The sequence below is a fragment of the Vanacampus margaritifer genome, chromosome 5, assembly GCF_051991255.1.
Source record: "Vanacampus margaritifer isolate UIUO_Vmar chromosome 5, RoL_Vmar_1.0, whole genome shotgun sequence".
Classification (NCBI taxonomy): Eukaryota; Metazoa; Chordata; class Actinopteri; order Syngnathiformes; family Syngnathidae; genus Vanacampus; species Vanacampus margaritifer.
In genome coordinates this window covers 23054214-23071895 of record NC_135436.1, presented here as the reverse complement: position 1 = coordinate 23071895, position 17682 = coordinate 23054214, and the positions used below count along the sequence as shown (strand labels likewise).

The 17682-nt window shown below is 40.5% G+C and overlaps 2 protein-coding genes across 2 annotated transcripts in view; one reads left to right on the top strand and one right to left on the bottom strand.

The window, feature by feature from the left end:
- The window catches only part of ppm1lb (protein phosphatase, Mg2+/Mn2+ dependent, 1Lb), a 46497-nt gene extending 30373 nt beyond the window's left edge, over window positions 1-16124 (bottom strand). Inside the window, exon 1 of the mRNA XM_077565868.1 lies at window positions 15271-16124. Within this exon, the coding sequence (XP_077421994.1) occupies window positions 15271-15669 (399 nt within the window). The 5' untranslated portion in view covers window positions 15670-16124. The remainder of the gene's footprint in view (window positions 1-15270) is intronic.
- Window positions 16125-16825: 701 nt separating this feature from the next.
- Window positions 16826-17682, top strand: part of nmd3 (NMD3 ribosome export adaptor) — a 13127-nt gene continuing 12270 nt past the window's right edge. The window contains exons 1-2 of the mRNA XM_077566923.1: window positions 16826-16959; window positions 17210-17287. Coding sequence (XP_077423049.1) covers window positions 17244-17287 — 44 coding nt within the window. The 5' untranslated portion in view covers window positions 16826-16959; window positions 17210-17243. The remainder of the gene's footprint in view (window positions 16960-17209; window positions 17288-17682) is intronic.

Here is a 17682-nt window from a genome sequence, read left to right as displayed (position 1 = left end):
TCCCAGTTCGTCGCCCCCTTTGTTTGAGTGGGGACGTGATTTGTGTTCGGTAGACATTTTGGATCATTTTGGAGTACTTTTGGAGTGTACTTTTGCTACCATGGGACCGAAAAAGACCCCACAAAAGGCTAGTGTTAAGCCTAAGAAGACATTGAAGAAAATTATGGTCGAGCAGAAGAAGGAGATCATCGACAAACACGAACGAGGTGCGCGTTTGTGTGACTTAGCGTCCCAGTACCAGTACGCTAAGTCTACCAACAGGTGTCAATTAAGAGGTTTTTAGTCAGCAACAAGGATAAAGAGTCTCCTAAGAAGCAAAGAACAGAAGCCACACCGGACGACTCTCTTTCCAAACAGTAACTCCCTCCCTCCCTCCCTCCCTCCTCCTCCTCCTCCCACTCCATTCCATCAAGCCTTCCACTACTGTACCATCACAAAGGCAAGTTGCAAGTTTTGCAAATAAAAACACTTTATTATACAGTACAGTGTATTTCTTTAATTACAATACAATAGCACATTTATTATACATAAAATAAGGTATATTTTGTGTAGTTTTAGGGCTTTTTTAGTAGAAAATTGTGTTTTATGGGGACCTGGGAACGGATTATTCTCATTTCAATGGTTTCCTATGGGAAATACTTGTTTGGAAGACAAACTTTTCGGCTCACATACTCTCTGTGGGAACCAATTAAGTTCGTGAGCCAAGGTACCACTGTATATAAATATACTTTTTTTTCCTGATGAAAGAAGAGACTCTAATCTTTCTTTTGGTAGGTTCAATGTTTTTATAGCAATAGAACACAATATTCTGGGGTCCTTGCAAAATCAGTCAAAATCCAGTAAAACAGCCGGGAGGGAAGGGGGTTGCTTCAGCGAAAATGGCTGAGAATGAATGAGTTAATATCTAGCGTGGTTAATTTATTTTTGAAAGGGTTTTATTATTCCAACACTTTTGAACACTGGAGCAGGTGATTTGTATTTCTTCCGTTTGGAAAAGTTGTTTACTCGAAGGAGAGCTGCAGCTTCACAATGGAACCCCACTGGCACGAGTCCGCTACACTCCGCATTCACTTGCTCAACTTCAAAGGTGCAGAATTTCCCGCCACCGTCGGTCTGAAGAACAGAAAGCTAAAAGTGTGCCATCATCCAGACGACATGTTGGTTGCGAGTCGGAGGTGTCGTCAGTAAAAGCCGCAGAGTCCCCTCAGGACGGGAGGCAGAAGACTCTTTAATATTTCAAGGCAATGATAAGGACGTCAGGCGGGCTGCGCAGAGATAAGATGACTCAGGGCTGGTTGGGGACAGACAGAAAAAGCTATGGGGGGAATTTAGATTTAGCACGGCAGATATACTGTAAATCGAGCTAAACTAAACAGCATGTCCTCACAAGAATTTAGGACATCAAACAAAAAGTTGTATTTTAGGGATTGTCAGTGCAAACGATTTGCGGCATGCTAGTCGGCAGCAGGAATCTACAGTATTGTACACATCTTACAGCTTTCATCTGAGTGGGGAATCCGAAACAATAAAGGAGGCAGTTATAAAGAACAGTTAAAGAAATGGTAGGAACTATTGGAGGAAGAGAGAGAGAGAAAAAACAAAGTCGCTGTGGAGAAAGGTCAACAGAGACAGAGATCCGTGTGTGAGAGAGAGAAAAGATTTAAAAATGAGCAAAGAGGTGGAAAAGTATGTCATATTTTCTCGGGGGAGGAAAGCGTAGGTGCCCTGGCTTTCAGTCTGACGGCCTTCTGAGAAAAAAAAAAAAAAAAAGCAGAAAAAAGGCCTTCGCTGGACCATCATAGACAATACTTAGTGATAGGCAGAAAGTTCAAAGTACTGTCAACATGCATTCTTAAGGGCCCTTAAAGCTACTATTGACTAATATAAGTTGTTGTGCAGGTCAAGAGATTCTTTAGGGGCAAAGCTTCACCACGTTTGCCAAATAAATTGCCTCCCACCAGACTGCTGTCTCCTACAAACAGCCATTGTAAACTTCCTTTTCCTCAGTGTTCCATTAGCTATCCGGGAGCCTGAAGCTGAGCTCAAATGTGGATTAGTGTTGAACAACTGCTTCTATTTTTAATATCACGAGGGGGGGGGGGGGGGACAGCAGGGCCTTGCTCGGGACCTTTTCTGAGACGAGTGGTGTGGTGGCCTTTGCATTGTTTATGTCATCGCATGCTAGGGAGGAGGCACCATAGACAGAAATAGGAAGAGATTTAATCGAGTAGTTAAGAAAGCTAGCTCTGTCGGTTGCCAACTGGGACTCCATCGAGGAGGTGGCATACAGAAGGATGTTGGCCAAGTACACATCCATCATGGACAACACCTCCCACACCATACGTTACACTGAGTAGCAAATTAGGTGACAGCCTTTTACACCTTAGGTGCAGGACGAAGCGCTAGCAGAGGTCATCCCTTCTCGCAGCAGTAAGACTCTTCAATTGCTGTGAAATAACTGCATAGCACACATAAATTCCAATGTGTCTTATGTCCAATATTTTCACAACATTAAAATGTTTCTTATTTTCTAACTTGATGACGTTGTTGGTTAATAATTTCTCGTCCTTACCACTGGTTTATTTTTGATACGGTTTCTTCTTTTTCCTTAAAGTAGCACTGAGGAACTTTTCAACCTTAATCAAATATTTTCATAACTCTTCTGATAAAACAGACTTTAAACTAGTTGAATGGTACCTTTGCCATAGCCTGTGGGGGTCTGTGTCATCACCTCAGTTGAGCTGTGATTGGTTGTTACCCGAGACCTGAGCAACAACGATGTCATCTTCAGTCGACAGCAAGCGGCAAAATGGCCGCCACCCTGAGATGGATAAAAACGGCTTGATTTTGCTGCCTAACTCATATTCCACTAACGCAATATTAACCAGAATACCATAGTTAGACCAGTGGGGCTGCATGGGGGGAAAAAGGGTTGACTTCCCCTTTAAACTGTATATTACCATTTGCTGCCATGACCAGTAAATTTCCCACCAATGGGATCAATAAAATCCTCTTCTCTTCTTCTTCCTATTTCTTCTTCTTCTTCTCCCTATTTCTTCTTCTTCTTCTCTAGCCCTCTTTTCTGCCCGGCAGCTGTAAGCAGAGCTCCCAGTCTCGCTACCGGATAATCTTATTAAATAAACTCAGGCATCGTACGTCTCTAGTTTGCAAACACATACATGTTCTGGATGTGTAAACACACAATAGTGTCAAGTCCAACAGGGGGAAGGAAAAGGAAAAAAATGGTTTGGGGAAAATAAGGAAATAAACAAGATGAGCAGGAAAGTGGAAAAATAAACTGGAGCCATGCAGTAAATGTATAGTCCCAACCTCCCTAGTGGGATTAGCGTAAATCTAATATATCCTGCTGTCACTTTGACTCCTTTTAGCCTCGGCTTATGGACGCTCTCAGGAAGGGAGCAGCGCTCCTTGGAGCCTTGAGCTGTTAGCATTAGTGCACAGGCTTCTCTGCGCCACACTAATCAATTTGCGACAGCGCTTATCTGAATATAATCCGCTCTAGGCCGTCAAGTTTCTAAAATAGTCAATCATATATAAAAACCTGGCATTTATCTGAGAGCTAACTACAATGTAGCCTACGTAACGGTCTTCTGAAATTACTGATGTAATAACGGTATACCGTACCAGTGGATGAAACCAAAATTGCTATAGTGGGCAAAATTTTGTTTCATCCGGAGCATACACCGCCTTGCCAAAAATCAGCAAGGAGCCCGAATTAAAACAATGTATAAAAAAAGGAGAGATGGATGAAGGAGATGCAGTACAGAATTCGGACATTTAAAAAGACGATAGCCTAATATCATATTTGCCTAAGGCAGTCTCAAACATTTTCAAACTGAAACAAAAAAAATCAATAAAGAATCTAGTTGCCTCAATTAAACTATTTTTTTTTCATTACCACAAACTGGATGACAAACATAAAGAAAGAAAACTATTTGTTAGCAAGCGCATTGACATTTCTTTCAACTCAAAATGAAAGTCAAACAACAATTGTGACAAGTTCAAAAAAATAATTTGGGCAGTTACTATAACACCAACAAAATGTGACATTCTTTCAAGCAAAGCTCAGTACATACGAAAAATAATCATTTGGCTGTCGTTCAATAATTCCGCCTGGTCACAAGAGGAGTTGAAAAGGAGTAGTTATGTCACTGGGGTGGGAATGTGTCAGTGTCCCATTTTTGATTTTCGAAACGAGGCCTGCAACCCTTCGGCAGGCCTCAGACAATAAACTCTGGCAACAAGCGCTGGTCTGTCTCTGACTGGGACACTTCTCACTTTGCTTGTCATGGTCTTGAGCCACAGTTGACACGATTCAGACTTTAAATTAAAAAAAAAAAAGAAAAGGTCAGGCTTTACCAGATGGGATGAAACATTAGCAGATTATGTTCATTCAATGCAGTGATGACTGTGTAAGTCATCCGTCTGGTTACTAATAACAAACTGGCTTTCTTTCTTTCTTTTTTTTAATCATTCAACCTCGTTTGTTTACTGCTTAAAGGCTCACAGCTGTTTTTTCTTCCCATGTAAACATCAGTTTGCTTCAGTGGAACTCTCTGTAGACTCAGTATTTGATTGGGATGGATGTATTTTTGTCTCCCACCCTTGGCGGCAATCATGACAGTCTGGTAAGAATATTATTGTGGCTATTTATTGATGCAACACGCTACGGCTCTAAAAGGGAAAAACAGGTAGCTGCTTGCGTTTCTTCCACTGTCTCTAACCAACTTAAATCTGTCATTAATGCGCCTTGATTCTAGATAGTATCATTGTCAACTGCTATACAGTCGTGACAATGGATTTTGCTTGTTATCAGCACACAAAACTGATAATTGGGAAAAATTTGATAAGAAGAATGTTATGGTTGAAATTAGTACTTCTATGTATATACTAAATTTTTTAATCGCATGGCTTCAATAGTTAACTCATGATAATCGCAAATTTTATATATATTTTAAAAATACAATAAAAATATTTTTTTCCAAGATGTCACACTCTTGCTAACATAAAAGTGGGAAAAAATGTTAAACTAATAAAAATATGGCTGCATCTTCAAAAAAAAAATATATTTTTTTAATGTGATATTGATTTATATTGAGTTAATTTTTCTGCCTCTAGACGGCATAACTGCATTTGTAAGACATTGGTGACATCTCAATGCATTTTTCATATACAGTGGTACCTCTGAGTTTGAACATAATTCACTTTTTTAGTCCAACTTGTACGAGTTCCGAGACGTTCAAACTCTGAGGTTCCACTGTAATCTTTTCATATTAAGAGCTATCTTACCGTTAACATGAAGTAAATTCTGCACATTTTAAAAATTGTAAAGCACAACTTGACCCCCCGTTCTCAACAAATATATGCATTATTATTAAATGTATTACTGCTAAATTTCGACGTGGACATGTGTGCTGCGTTGCGACTGGAATTCCCCCAGTACAGGCTTTCCAAGTAAGGGCCGGTCATTAAACCTGCGTTTAAAAAAATAGCGACGGTAAAGGAACTTTAAATTAACTCAAAATGAACGCCCTCATTTTGACACCCCTAGTCTACAGTATCCATCCATCCACCCATCCATTTTCTTAACCGCTTATTCCTCACAAGGGTCGCGGGGGTGCTGGAGCCTATCACCCCTATAGTATATATTATATAAATCCTTCTCGTCTACAAATGCTAATCACAAACGAATGACATTCAGATCATCTAATTCCCTCCGCTATCTTGTGAGCAGCGCATATCCCTGGACAACGTTGGCTTTGGATCTGCGAGCTGCTGGTTATATTTAAACAGTTTTCAAGAGTTCCTCAGTGAATAGAAACCATGTGCAAATATCAAACGTGTATCAGCTGCATTCCTTCCATCCGGATTGGTCGGATGCGTGCGAGGCGGCGCGCCACATATGAGCGCCAGACCGGCTTGAACGGTTGGAATTTTGCACTAAAGACACACACTAATCTGAAAGATGTGTGATTGAGATCACAGTGACAAAAAATGTATGTGCGCGGTAGACAAACACACAAACAATGTCTTACACGAGATGCACCTGCTCTACCCAAGGTCCCCTCTGGCCAGAGAAGAGCAGAAACCGCGTGAGCTGAACAAGCGTCCCGCTTTCTCGCCCTCTCCAACGTACACGGTCGCGCCAATGTGGCTAACGCTGAACAGCTGCCACTTGCTAGCGCTTCTCAGTCAACATTCTTCTCCCGCCGCCCGCCTCTGCCAAGACAGCGAGCGCACAACTGACTCATCTGTTTCCCCCGGTGGCGCTCGCAAAACAAGCGGCTAATTGTGGAAGCGGCCGCTCACACATAGAATTAGGCTAGCGTGGATTGATTGTACAAGAAAGCAATCGCTTACTTAAGAAACTGACATGCTTCCTGTCGATATCCTTTAAAACCAGGTCAACCAAGCAAAGAAGTCCAGTCAATTACAAACCTGATTCAATTTGTTAATCATTGACTGACTCTGCAATGAGTCGATTTCTTAGACCATATGAGCATTAGGAGTTATTATGTCTTGAAATAGTTTTTTTTAAACACAGATTTGCCAAATAACTGTCATGCTTGGCAAATAAATACGGAATGTTAGACTATCAACCAAGCAACTATGGCAAGTAGCCGAGAATGTGCAAACAGTGGGGATTGAGGAAGTCCTGGCAGAAAGGTTCCGTTCCCAAAGCCAACATTCAATACAAGGGATGAGCATAATAATGGACGGATTGTGTGGACTTGATTGTTGATTGATTGCATCTAGATGACTTTTAGGCAAAACTGAGTGCTATTTGTCTCAACTAGCTTACAGTTATGAAGAATAAAATGTCAGCGACGGTTACGGGAGGTTGAGGTGCTTTGCACGCTAGCGGTTGAACAATGAACGACAACAATTTTTTTTGTAGTTGAACATCGAGTCAAAGTCGATAAATTGACGACAGTGAGCATTTTTGTTCACGTAAAGACATATTTTGACAGATCTGCATAAAGACTAGCGATAGATCATTCTGGGTTTTTTTCAGGGCCAATACGACGCTGATTATTAGTAGTCAAGGAGGCCGATAACCGATATTTGAAGCAGATAATCATTTTCAGTAAAAAAAAAAGAAAAAGGGGGGGTCGTAATTGGCGTAAAAAAAATATATACAAATGCCAATCTTGACTCTGTTGTAATGTCTTAAAGCATGTTGTTTATTGAACATTTTTTCAGACTTTTTCAAATGTAGAAGTTTCTTTTTTTGTCTTAGACAATTGACAACCTTTTAAATTTCTAACAAAACATTCAGGGAGCTGCCAAGGTTGCACGTTTTAAAAAGTTAAATGGAGGCTTCATCAAGTAAATACCATTGCTCTCTATAGTTTTCTACTGTAAATATGTTTTTTCAAAATTTAAAAATACCTGAAATCTTAAACATTTACATTTCTTTTTTTTAAATGTCGAACAATAACAAATGGTTCAGAAGGTTTCCAGGGCCAGTAGCATCTCATAAAGTTAAATGAAAATTTTAATGAACAGCTCCCTGAGATTAAAATTGTTTTAGATTTACCTTGTATCGGCTGTCAGATATTTAAAAAAAAAAAAGGCTGATATTTGTCAAAATACCCAATACCGGCGCCCTGGCCGATTATCGGTAAAAACAGATAAAAACAAAAAATCACAAATACAACTCACCAGACATTGTAGCCAAGCTCAAATTAAGCATTTCTCCGTTTCACTGTTTCTATTTAACTTGTGCTTTTATTGTGGTTGTTGAAAGACTTGCATATTTTGCTCATTTGCTCATTATTAGAAAAATACGCTTGTACAGCTGTACTGTAACAAATGTTATGATGTTGGTATGTGTTGACTTGAGATATGAACAAACGTTCCTCTGATCACACAGTTGCTGCCCAAAATAGCTCATTAGAAGATAAGGTGGCAAAAAAACATGCGATTACGTTTAGTTGGTTAAAAGCTGTAGATGTCTATGCGGGGTAGTAAAGTTAAACGGTTCAACCCCTAATGCATGCCGGCTTTGCTCTGACAACTTCTCCCAAATGTCGATCAAAGAAATCTAAACCTGAGTCCAACGGGAGATTAACCGTGATCAGATCCAAACACACGCCTACCACAAGGGAGCTTTTCAAACAAAAATTCTAAACCATGGCACTACATGTAGCACAAATCCCATCTAAGAATGTCTTGCATACCTAAATAATAAAACGTGCTTATGTCTAAGAGCACGTGATAACTTCATAGAAAAAGTTAGATTGCTGAACGCAAACATTATTTTTTTTAATATGGAAAATGCTGACAGTGGAAAAGAGGATATTAGGGATGTTTATGCCAAAGCTAAATTGCTTGACAGGCATCAAGCCATTCAACCATTTATTTGCCGTTTCTCTTCGTTTGCTGGTGCGGTTCGACACCAGGGACAAATTAACAGAAGGCCACAAAAGTGTTTTTTTTTTTTTTTTTTTTTTCAGAGCCCTCCAAACCCTCTGGTGTCTTCTGAACTAGTATTTTCCAGCGGTGCATGACCTCCTGTGCGCGCTCCACTTTCCACTTCGTTTAACATCACGGGAGAGATGAAACCTTGTCGAGTGTCAAACGTTTGCCGCGAGGGACGTGAAGTCAGTACAGGAGGATGACAGCGGAGACAAGACAATGTGCTGGGCCTCATTAGACAAACTCTCCAGGAATTAAGTCGAACTTGAAGACAATGTTCACTGATACTTGTTTCTTCAAACTCTTTTTTCTTGTTCATCATTTAGTAACTGTAAAACCGCCACTAAACAAATAAGATCAAAATTTATAGAACGCGATGAGACAATGTTGGGTGGATTACGAGACAATGTTGGGTGGATTACGTCTTTGCGGCAATTCTTACTTGGCCAAAGGGGGGGGAGGGGCAAAATCTTGATAACTGGAACTCATTGTGATAAATGATGAAAGAATGTGATTCATTAAATATCATTTACATACACAAATACATTTGCTAACAGAAATAGACGCCATGTTCCCTTCCCTCCCCGTCTTTCTCAAAAGTCCTTCATGGCCATTCAAAAAGCAGCATTCACTTTTCAAAATTGCGCTTGCAACACACACGCATGCATGCACACATATAGAGACACTCAAACACGCATTCCTGTCTTTGGTCTTCACAGGGAGCAACCGTTGTTTGCTCGGTCTAATCCGGTAATACCAACAGTGCATTTAGCCACATGCCGGCTTCCTTTCATCCACCCCAAGTGAGGTTGAGTGCAGGTTGAGTGCAGGTTGAATGCAAACAAGTTGGCATTTTAACAGCTTATAACCCCAAAGCGCTCCAAGCCTCGGGTGCTAAACAAAGCTGCACATAAAAAAATAAAAAATAAAAAAAAGCATACAGATACCTGTATTAATATTCCACACCAGCCTCTCTGACTATAAAATGGCCACTGTGAAGTTGCAAAGAAGGTGAACTGTGCCGCATGGCTGCTCCAATTGCTCCCTAAAGCCCCATATATTTTACAATTTTGGAAATTAATAATAAAGTTGGAAATAAAATGGCCATTCAGACCGAATATAAAGCAAAGGTAAACTAAGGACAGACAACGCAGGGCAGTCAAACCTCTGCCAAGGCTGGAAAGCGCCAATTGGTGGTATATCCCCGCTTCTTCCAGACAGCAAATAGCGGGGTAACACAGCCATTTTCACTGACGCAACCCCCTTCGCTCCCGGCTGTTTGACTGGATTTTGACTGATTTTGCAAGGCCCGCAAAATATTGTGTTCTATTGCTATAAAAACATTGAACCTACCAAAAGAAAGATAAGAGTCTCTTCTTTCATCAGAAAAAAAGTATATTTATATCCGTTTCCACTTAGTAGCAATTAGCATTAGAATATAGCTAAGTTTCATCGTTATTCACAAACATTTTTGTAATAACTACCCATTGTTTAAAACAACCTCTTCAGGTCACAGGCTGCATCAAAGCCTTCTGTATGCTCTATCATAAAAAAACATGAATTAAAAAAACGTAAAAATACCTTTTTGGGACCATGGCAATATTTCAACTAGATCGGAGCAAATGAGTTAATATACTGTAGCTACAGTACAGCAGTCAGAGCTGTCCGCTACTTCCTTGACGAGCAACAAAAACAACATGAGCCATTGTTTCCTGCTAAGAACACCAAGCGCCGCACTAAGAGTTTTTCCATTGCCGTGGATTGTATGTGTACGATCGGGTCAATCAACAGGTGTGCAGGAGTGACTGCAATGTTTCCAGTCACGTTTGACTGCATGCATTGTGTGGTATGCGGCAGCTTTTCTAGACACTCAAAGACGCTTTACAACGGAATGGATACATTATCCATGCACTCACACATTCACACTGTGGTGGCGCTAAGCTACTTAAGTAGCCACAGCTGACTGAAGCGTGGCTGCCAGTGTGCGCCTACGGCCCCTCCGACCACCCCCAAACATTCACACCTTCCATACACCAGTGTGATTAGCACTTATGTTACGCTAAGATTCATCCATTACTCACCGAGAAAACAAGATCAAAAAAAAATAATTAAAAGAAACCGCTCTTTGATTTCCAAACGAAAATGAGTTCTTGTTAGGCCATATCGACGCACTTCAAATAGTGGCACATTTGCCCAACCCACTAAAGAAAGCCATGTTTCCAACAAGTTGCAGTTCATTCTTGCTCTGGTACAGCTTAAGAGCAAGTAACCTAAATCATATTGATGAACTAATTGTTCAGCAAAGTGCGAGTACTCTATAAGGGAACCTTGAAAGGATGGTAAACTTGAGCAAACTTCACTCCCCTTCTTTGAAAACAAGCTCAGTGCATCAGATGGAGTCTCACGGTGCCTAAAGCAACATTTTGGCAGCAAGAGAAGACCCTGAACATGACAAATGGCTCATGTTGACATTCCATGTAGGTTATCCCGTGTCAGCTAAAACTCAGTGTCTATTTAATGGATAAAATCCACTCACTGAGCCAGAAAATGAGTCCAATGTGACCATGGATGGCCACTGATACATTTTGGAGATATTGGTATATACATTGAGCATATTAAAGTGCGAAAAAGAAGATCTGAAGCATCCGGTCAGGATGATCAGGTAAACTGACTGGTGATGAAAGACCGTTACTGAGTCATGCTTCCTCAAACAGGAAGTAGAGATACCGATTTAAAAAATGAACGGCTCATGGGTTGTTTTTACAAGTCGCAAACTGGTCTGAACGACTGACCAGCTTATTGATGTGACGTGGGCACTAAAAAAAAAAAAAAAATTGTTGGTTCACTTCCCAAACGCTTTGATACCATTTCAATGAAAATGTAGTTGATGTGGAGAGAAGTGAAAGCAGCTAAAGTTGCTGCAGCACCCATCGCGTTCCCTGCCTGCTGGCAGGAGGTAAAAATGAGGGTTGCATCCAAAAGCCGCAATATGGTGCACAGTCCATGTTCTTTTTAAAAAAAAAAAAGGAGGGAGAATCGGGGGATCAAAGTAGACAAAGTTGTTGCTCAGGGACATGCAGTAATAAAGCGGCCTCTTACCTATATAAATAAACACACAGTGTATCTCCAATATTTATTTCTCCACAACTCCAAACCACACGTTAGGCCACAATCTTTGAAAAGGAACTGCAACAGGATCTAGGGGGAAAACAACATATGACCACTTTTGGTCAAAATCTGTCAGCAAGTCAGGACTTTGACTCTAAGATTGAATTATCCTTAAAATAGTAGTCATCATCCTTGCTTTCGCTTTCCTATTTTAGGAATGTTATCATTAAACAAAAATCAACCAAAGCGAAAGGATAAAAGTACAAAATGTCATCCGTGCTTGTGGTTTCAACAGTTGCACAGTTGGATTGATCGATGGGGTCAAGTTGGGACAGAAAGCTGACAGTCACATGACATGTGATAAGAACTCAGCAAGTCTATGCAGTCATCACTCACTTATAAGTACTTTTTTTTTTTTTTTTTTTTTTACTGCACACTGTCAAACAAGCATGTTCATGTATTGGTATTGGTGTATGTTTGTTTAGCTGCAAATAGGCAAACATTACTCAATTCAAGCAGATGAATGAGAAGCCACTACATTTCACTAATGTGAAGGTTTGGGTTACCTTTATACTTAACTCATTCAAACCCAAAAACATATAAATACGTTTTTTTTTAATGCTACAGCAGGCTTTACGGAAGACATTGATGCAGCTTCTGACCTAAAGAGGTCGCTTAAAGCAATAGTAGTTATTACAAAGAACGGCCAGCAGGTGGCAGCAGAGTATAAGAGATCAGCCAGGGCCATGTTGCAACAAGCTCTTTTTCCCAGTGTTTTCAACAGGTTTGTGAATATTGATGAAACTTTGCTATATTCTAATGTAAATTGCTGCAAAACGGAAACAGATAGAAATATACTTTTTTTTCCTGATGAAAGAATATATGCTAATCTTTCTTTTGGTAGGTTTCATGTTTTTATAGCAATAGAACACAATATTCTGTGGGCCTTGCAAAATCAGTCAAAATCCAGTAAAACAGCTTAGTGTGAAGGGGGTTGCTTTAGTAAAAATGGCTGGGACTGAATTAGTTAATGATAATAACCTTAGAATGTGGGGATGACATCTTCATCAATCCATCTATCCAGTAAACGCTTTTGCTAAAATCCTAATTTTGTGATGTCACCACAGACGGAAACAAGTGATGACTGAAGAGGAGCCAGGAATTGAACTTGCTGCAACAATGGAAAGCGGCTCATAGCGGTGTACGTAATGTACTCGTACACACCATGTTTACACTCACACCGGCAGCCACGCTTCCGTCAACCTGCCCCAGGGCAGCTTACCGCCACCACAGTGTGAATGTGTGAGCGCACGAATAATGCAGCCACTGTGAAGCGTCTTTGAGTGTTCAAAAAAGCGCTATATAAATCGAATGCATTATTATTATTATTATTGTTATTGTTTAGCATTAATGTGAAGAGACTCCCCTCCCAGGCACTTTAAATCCTTCAAACAAATGAATGGTAAGCGCAGTGATAGTAATTTTAAATCTTTTTTAGCACAATAAAGCCTACTCGCATTCAGCAAACCTATTCCCCTTTGTGGAGGGAAGACGTGTCTCTTCTTCTATCCCTCCTCTGAGGAATCTGAACACAAGTTTATACACCTTGAGACCACCAACAGGCCACTGGTGGAACAGCAGACTGTGACAGTTTGGTCTAAAGACACAGTGGAGGCACTGCAGGAGTGTTTCAATGCCACCATCAGTTTATTTTAATTGTTTTGAAAACCTATATAATAATGTACTGTATTATTTTCATTATTGTGTTTGATATGATTTTTTTTATTTTAGCTGTGGTTGTTAATTGCTCTAGTCCAGTGGTGTCCAAACTCGGTCCTCGGGGGCCGGTAGTCCCGCAGGTTTTGGATATTTCTCTCCTCCAACACAGCTGAAGCTCATCAGCAAGCTCTACTAAGCCTGATAACAATCCTGTTGATTGAAACAGGTGCGTTGGAGCAGGGAAACCTCCAAAACCTGCGGGACTACCGGCCCCCGAGGACCGAGTTTGGACACCACTGCTCTAGTCCATTGATATATACTCTGTACATATGAGTTGAGTTGAGTTGAGTTAAACACTACTTCTATGTATGACGTGTAAATTGCTTTACCGGTGACAATTTGGTTTCCAGTTATTTTCGATAGGGAAAATAATACAGAATCTGAAAAAAAAATGAATTAATTATCACCTAAAAGGTTTCACTTTAGTGCATGATGTGTAGAGGAACGTGTCTTGTTGTGTTGTAAGGAAATCGTGTGTTACAGCACATTCACAATGAGTGGGTGTGTGGACCAAATTCACTACAAGTTCCTGAGAGACAGGACGTGTTGTCTGTTGCTGCACGTGCTGAATTAGAGGGTAAAACCTGTTTGGAGACATATTGTACAGTACATCATGTTTTCAACGTATGCTTTACCGGCTCATAAAAACAAGCCTCTGTGTCAGAGTTTCTGCATTCCGGTTATTAATTGAGTATAGTTAAAAAAAAAATGCTAACCACAACCACAAAAACAATCATCATTCAGTACAATCCCACTTTTAAGGCCATGGTTGGATGATATTCAGTACAGGTATGGAACACAAAGCAGAAACATCAATGCCATTTGTAGCTTAATTTGAAGATCACAGGAAGATGCCCTTTAAATGTTGGGACAAGTTGCATTCGTACTAAGTTTTTGTTTTCATGATTGAATGATGTAATTTTTACCTAATTTATTCTCTAGGAGCTCTAATTATTACACCTCCATATTACGTAATTGTTATGATGGGTAACTAGTTTAGAGGCATCAAGATGATGATGTTATCGCGTCTGCCTCACAGATTTGGGTTTTGCGCTTCAAATCTTGGCTCCGGCCTTCCTGTGTGGAGTTCGTAAGTTCTCCCCGAGCTTCACCATGCTGTGCCAAAGTCAGGCTAATGTAAAACTGCACCACCTGTGTGTCGAACAGTAAACATCAAAATCTTAAATACTTATATTACAGTCTTTTTGTGTGTCAATCTTTTGCAAATTTTATCTAATTATTCAGCTTTATGTTTGATTGTTAAGCACTTTTTACCACCTTGTTCTGATACCTCTGCTTAGGTAGTAGTTACACTTTCTATTTAAAACTGTTTTTGTAGATTTTAACTCATTTTTATATATCTAAATGATTTTATGTGTTTTTTTCACTAGTTATTCTTGAAATCGACTTTTTTTTATCTGCAAAATAGGAAAGAGGGAAAAATTACACAGAGCCAGTTCGGGCGAGTAGAAAGGTCCCAACCGGCACAGCGATATTGTTTCCGACCAGGAACTGTCCGATGTTCAGGGCATTGACATGGTGAAGCAGTCTCAAGTTGGCCCGCAAGGACGTCTTTGTGAACATGTTGGCGGAGAGTACTTGTTTGGGTTTGAGCTAGACCAGTTGTGGAACTTTTTTTGACACACCTCAAATATGATTATAATGACGAGTCAACCTGAGATTGGATAATGTGAAGTAACACTGCCTGAGCTGCAGCAGATTTATAGTAGGTGTATGATCAATAATCAATATAATTGGCAGAATTTTAGGGCCCAGTGGCCATAAATTTTCAGAGCACATTTATCCAAGGCAAATGGCCCCTGGCTTATTATTGTAGGACCATAAACTAAACCGGTGTTGTATGGAAAGGGGAAGGGTGGTAATTTGGAGTGACTGCCGCCTCTCTAATTACACAAAAAAAAACACAAAAAAAGAACTCACCTCTCCGCCGTGGCCGTCAAAAATCCCAAAAATGGACGGGTGGCTCTTGTTGACAACGTCGGCAAGCACATCGTAGCGGTCCTCCATGTGGTCTCGCCGCCCTTGGATGGAGTACACGGCGACGTTGTGGCTCTTCAACTCCCACGTTTTGGCGAACTCGGCGTCCAGGACGTCCAGGCCGCCGAAGCGCTCGTTTTGCATCATCTCGGCCACCTTCCCCTTGACCATCTTGACAGCGTCGCGGCTCGACTTGACGATGGTCTTTACTTCGTCCGTGTGAAAGAAGTAACTCCATAAGGCCAAGCTGATGCACAGTAGGAACAGGGTCTCGGGTCGGAGCAGAAAATAACGCATGATACGACCTAACAGGGACAGCAGGGTCATCGTATCCTCTATCATTTATTATGGTTTACACGCGTGGGGGAATCGCGGCAGGTTGTGCGCGCTTACGCCGGCCGGTTTCACTCCATGACTGGCGTGTGCGGTGAGGAGCGGTCCTGGAGAAAAAGGCTCATTCAACCCAGAATCTGGACACTCGGAGAAGAATTGACAATTGACACTTCGGTCCTCGTGTTATTCCACCGATGTGCTCGAGCAGACCACTTCAGCGTTCAAACCCCGCAATTAAAGACGCTCAGTCCGCTGACCATTTGGGTGGTCCACCACGCCGGACTTCGTCGAAGACTGCGTACCGGTCAGGGGTCGAGCTATTGAGGCGTTTGGTCTTTTGGCCAACCAAGTGACTGTCCCCCCCCGTCCCTCAAAATAGCTGCTTGTTGTGCGTCCTTACATTCCCAGCTGCCACACTGGCTGGCTGCGACCGCACACTGCTGCTAACTGAATACATGGGCCGTGATGCCTTCACGTACACCAAGTTACCTAAAGTTGCACACCGGCAACTGATATTAATGATGATGACTGCCTTACATGGAAGTCACGTAAAAATCATACTAAATTAAAACAGCCATCGCGGTACGATGATATGGCATAAATACCAATTTACATTAAACTAGCATGAATTGTTAAAATCATACAAGAGTGGAATCATACATACAATATTAACGGTCCCCCAATTCAGTTAATTTTCTTTCAAATTTTGTGTTTTAAAGGAAATATATGTTTTTTAATTTATATACAATAATATAAATTTAACAAATTTAACAATACAAAATCTCACCCTAATCATACTTTGAGTGTTATTGACAAAATAAAAACAGCAGAGTGGTATGCGTACACTGTGGTAAAAGTAAACAATTACATTTAATAATACAAATAAAAAATATTAATGTATTTTTAGATTGAATAAATTAACAGTTCACTATTTTGACCGACATGTGCCTGTGTTTGGATATTTCCGATATTCTTGAATGTATCCTTCTGACAGTCAAGCAGGTGATAGTAGTGTGTTTGACAGACTCCGCTTTGGAGATAGAATGTTTTTTTCCGCATATGATATATATATATATATATATATATATATGACGCATATATATTTAATATCTCGTAAATAACCCATGCTATTCTTCTGTTTATTCAATTCAAACAACGTTTGCTAGTTTTACTCAGGCGCACGCAAGGCGGCCTATGGGTCTTTAATCCTTGAGTGACGTCACGCAGTCTTTCTCCACGGACCTCGATGGAAAAAACGTGGAGCTGAAACTGTGCAGGATCTCATTTTTACTAGCATTAGTATGTATCTTCGATCTTTTCTTACTGGAGTTTCGACTTTCGAAGTGTCGTGTGACATTATCTAATCGTTTTTTTCTACGAATGTCTCTCCGGTTTACCAATCTGATCTGGAAGTCGAGCTTTTAATGCTAAAGCTAACTTTTTGACACTTGGAGCGGAGTGCCTTAATCTTATAGTTTTGTCACTGGTTTTAATCGTCCGAATATAAATGTCTACACATTCATGATTGTGGAATTGTCTTTATTTTAAGGGTGTCTGGCGTAAAAACTGCCATCTTATCAAGAATGGAGTACATGCAGTCTGCTGCCACAAGCACCCAGGGAAATATGTAAGTAGTCAACCTCTTGAACTATTGTTATTGTTGACAGTCTAGTGTTGGGCGATATGGCTGTAAGACCAAATCTAAGGGTTTCTTTAAGAAACAAACAAAATCCTGTTTTTTTCCCCCTCGCTTCTGGCGTTGCGTTATTTTTTTCCCCTCTAGAGCAAACACATTTTTGAAACATTTGTTTTCCAATTATTGCATCAATATACACAGATATAATAGCAGTAAATATTTTTCTAGTCCAGCATGAAAAGAATTCCGCTCATGTTGTCTGTTTCTTAGTGGGAATTAAAGTCGCTGCTAACCCTAACCCTAACCCATAAGTTTAAAAAAAATGTGACAGATGAACTCAAGTTAATTGATGCATTAAATCATCCCCCCAAAAAAATCTAATATAG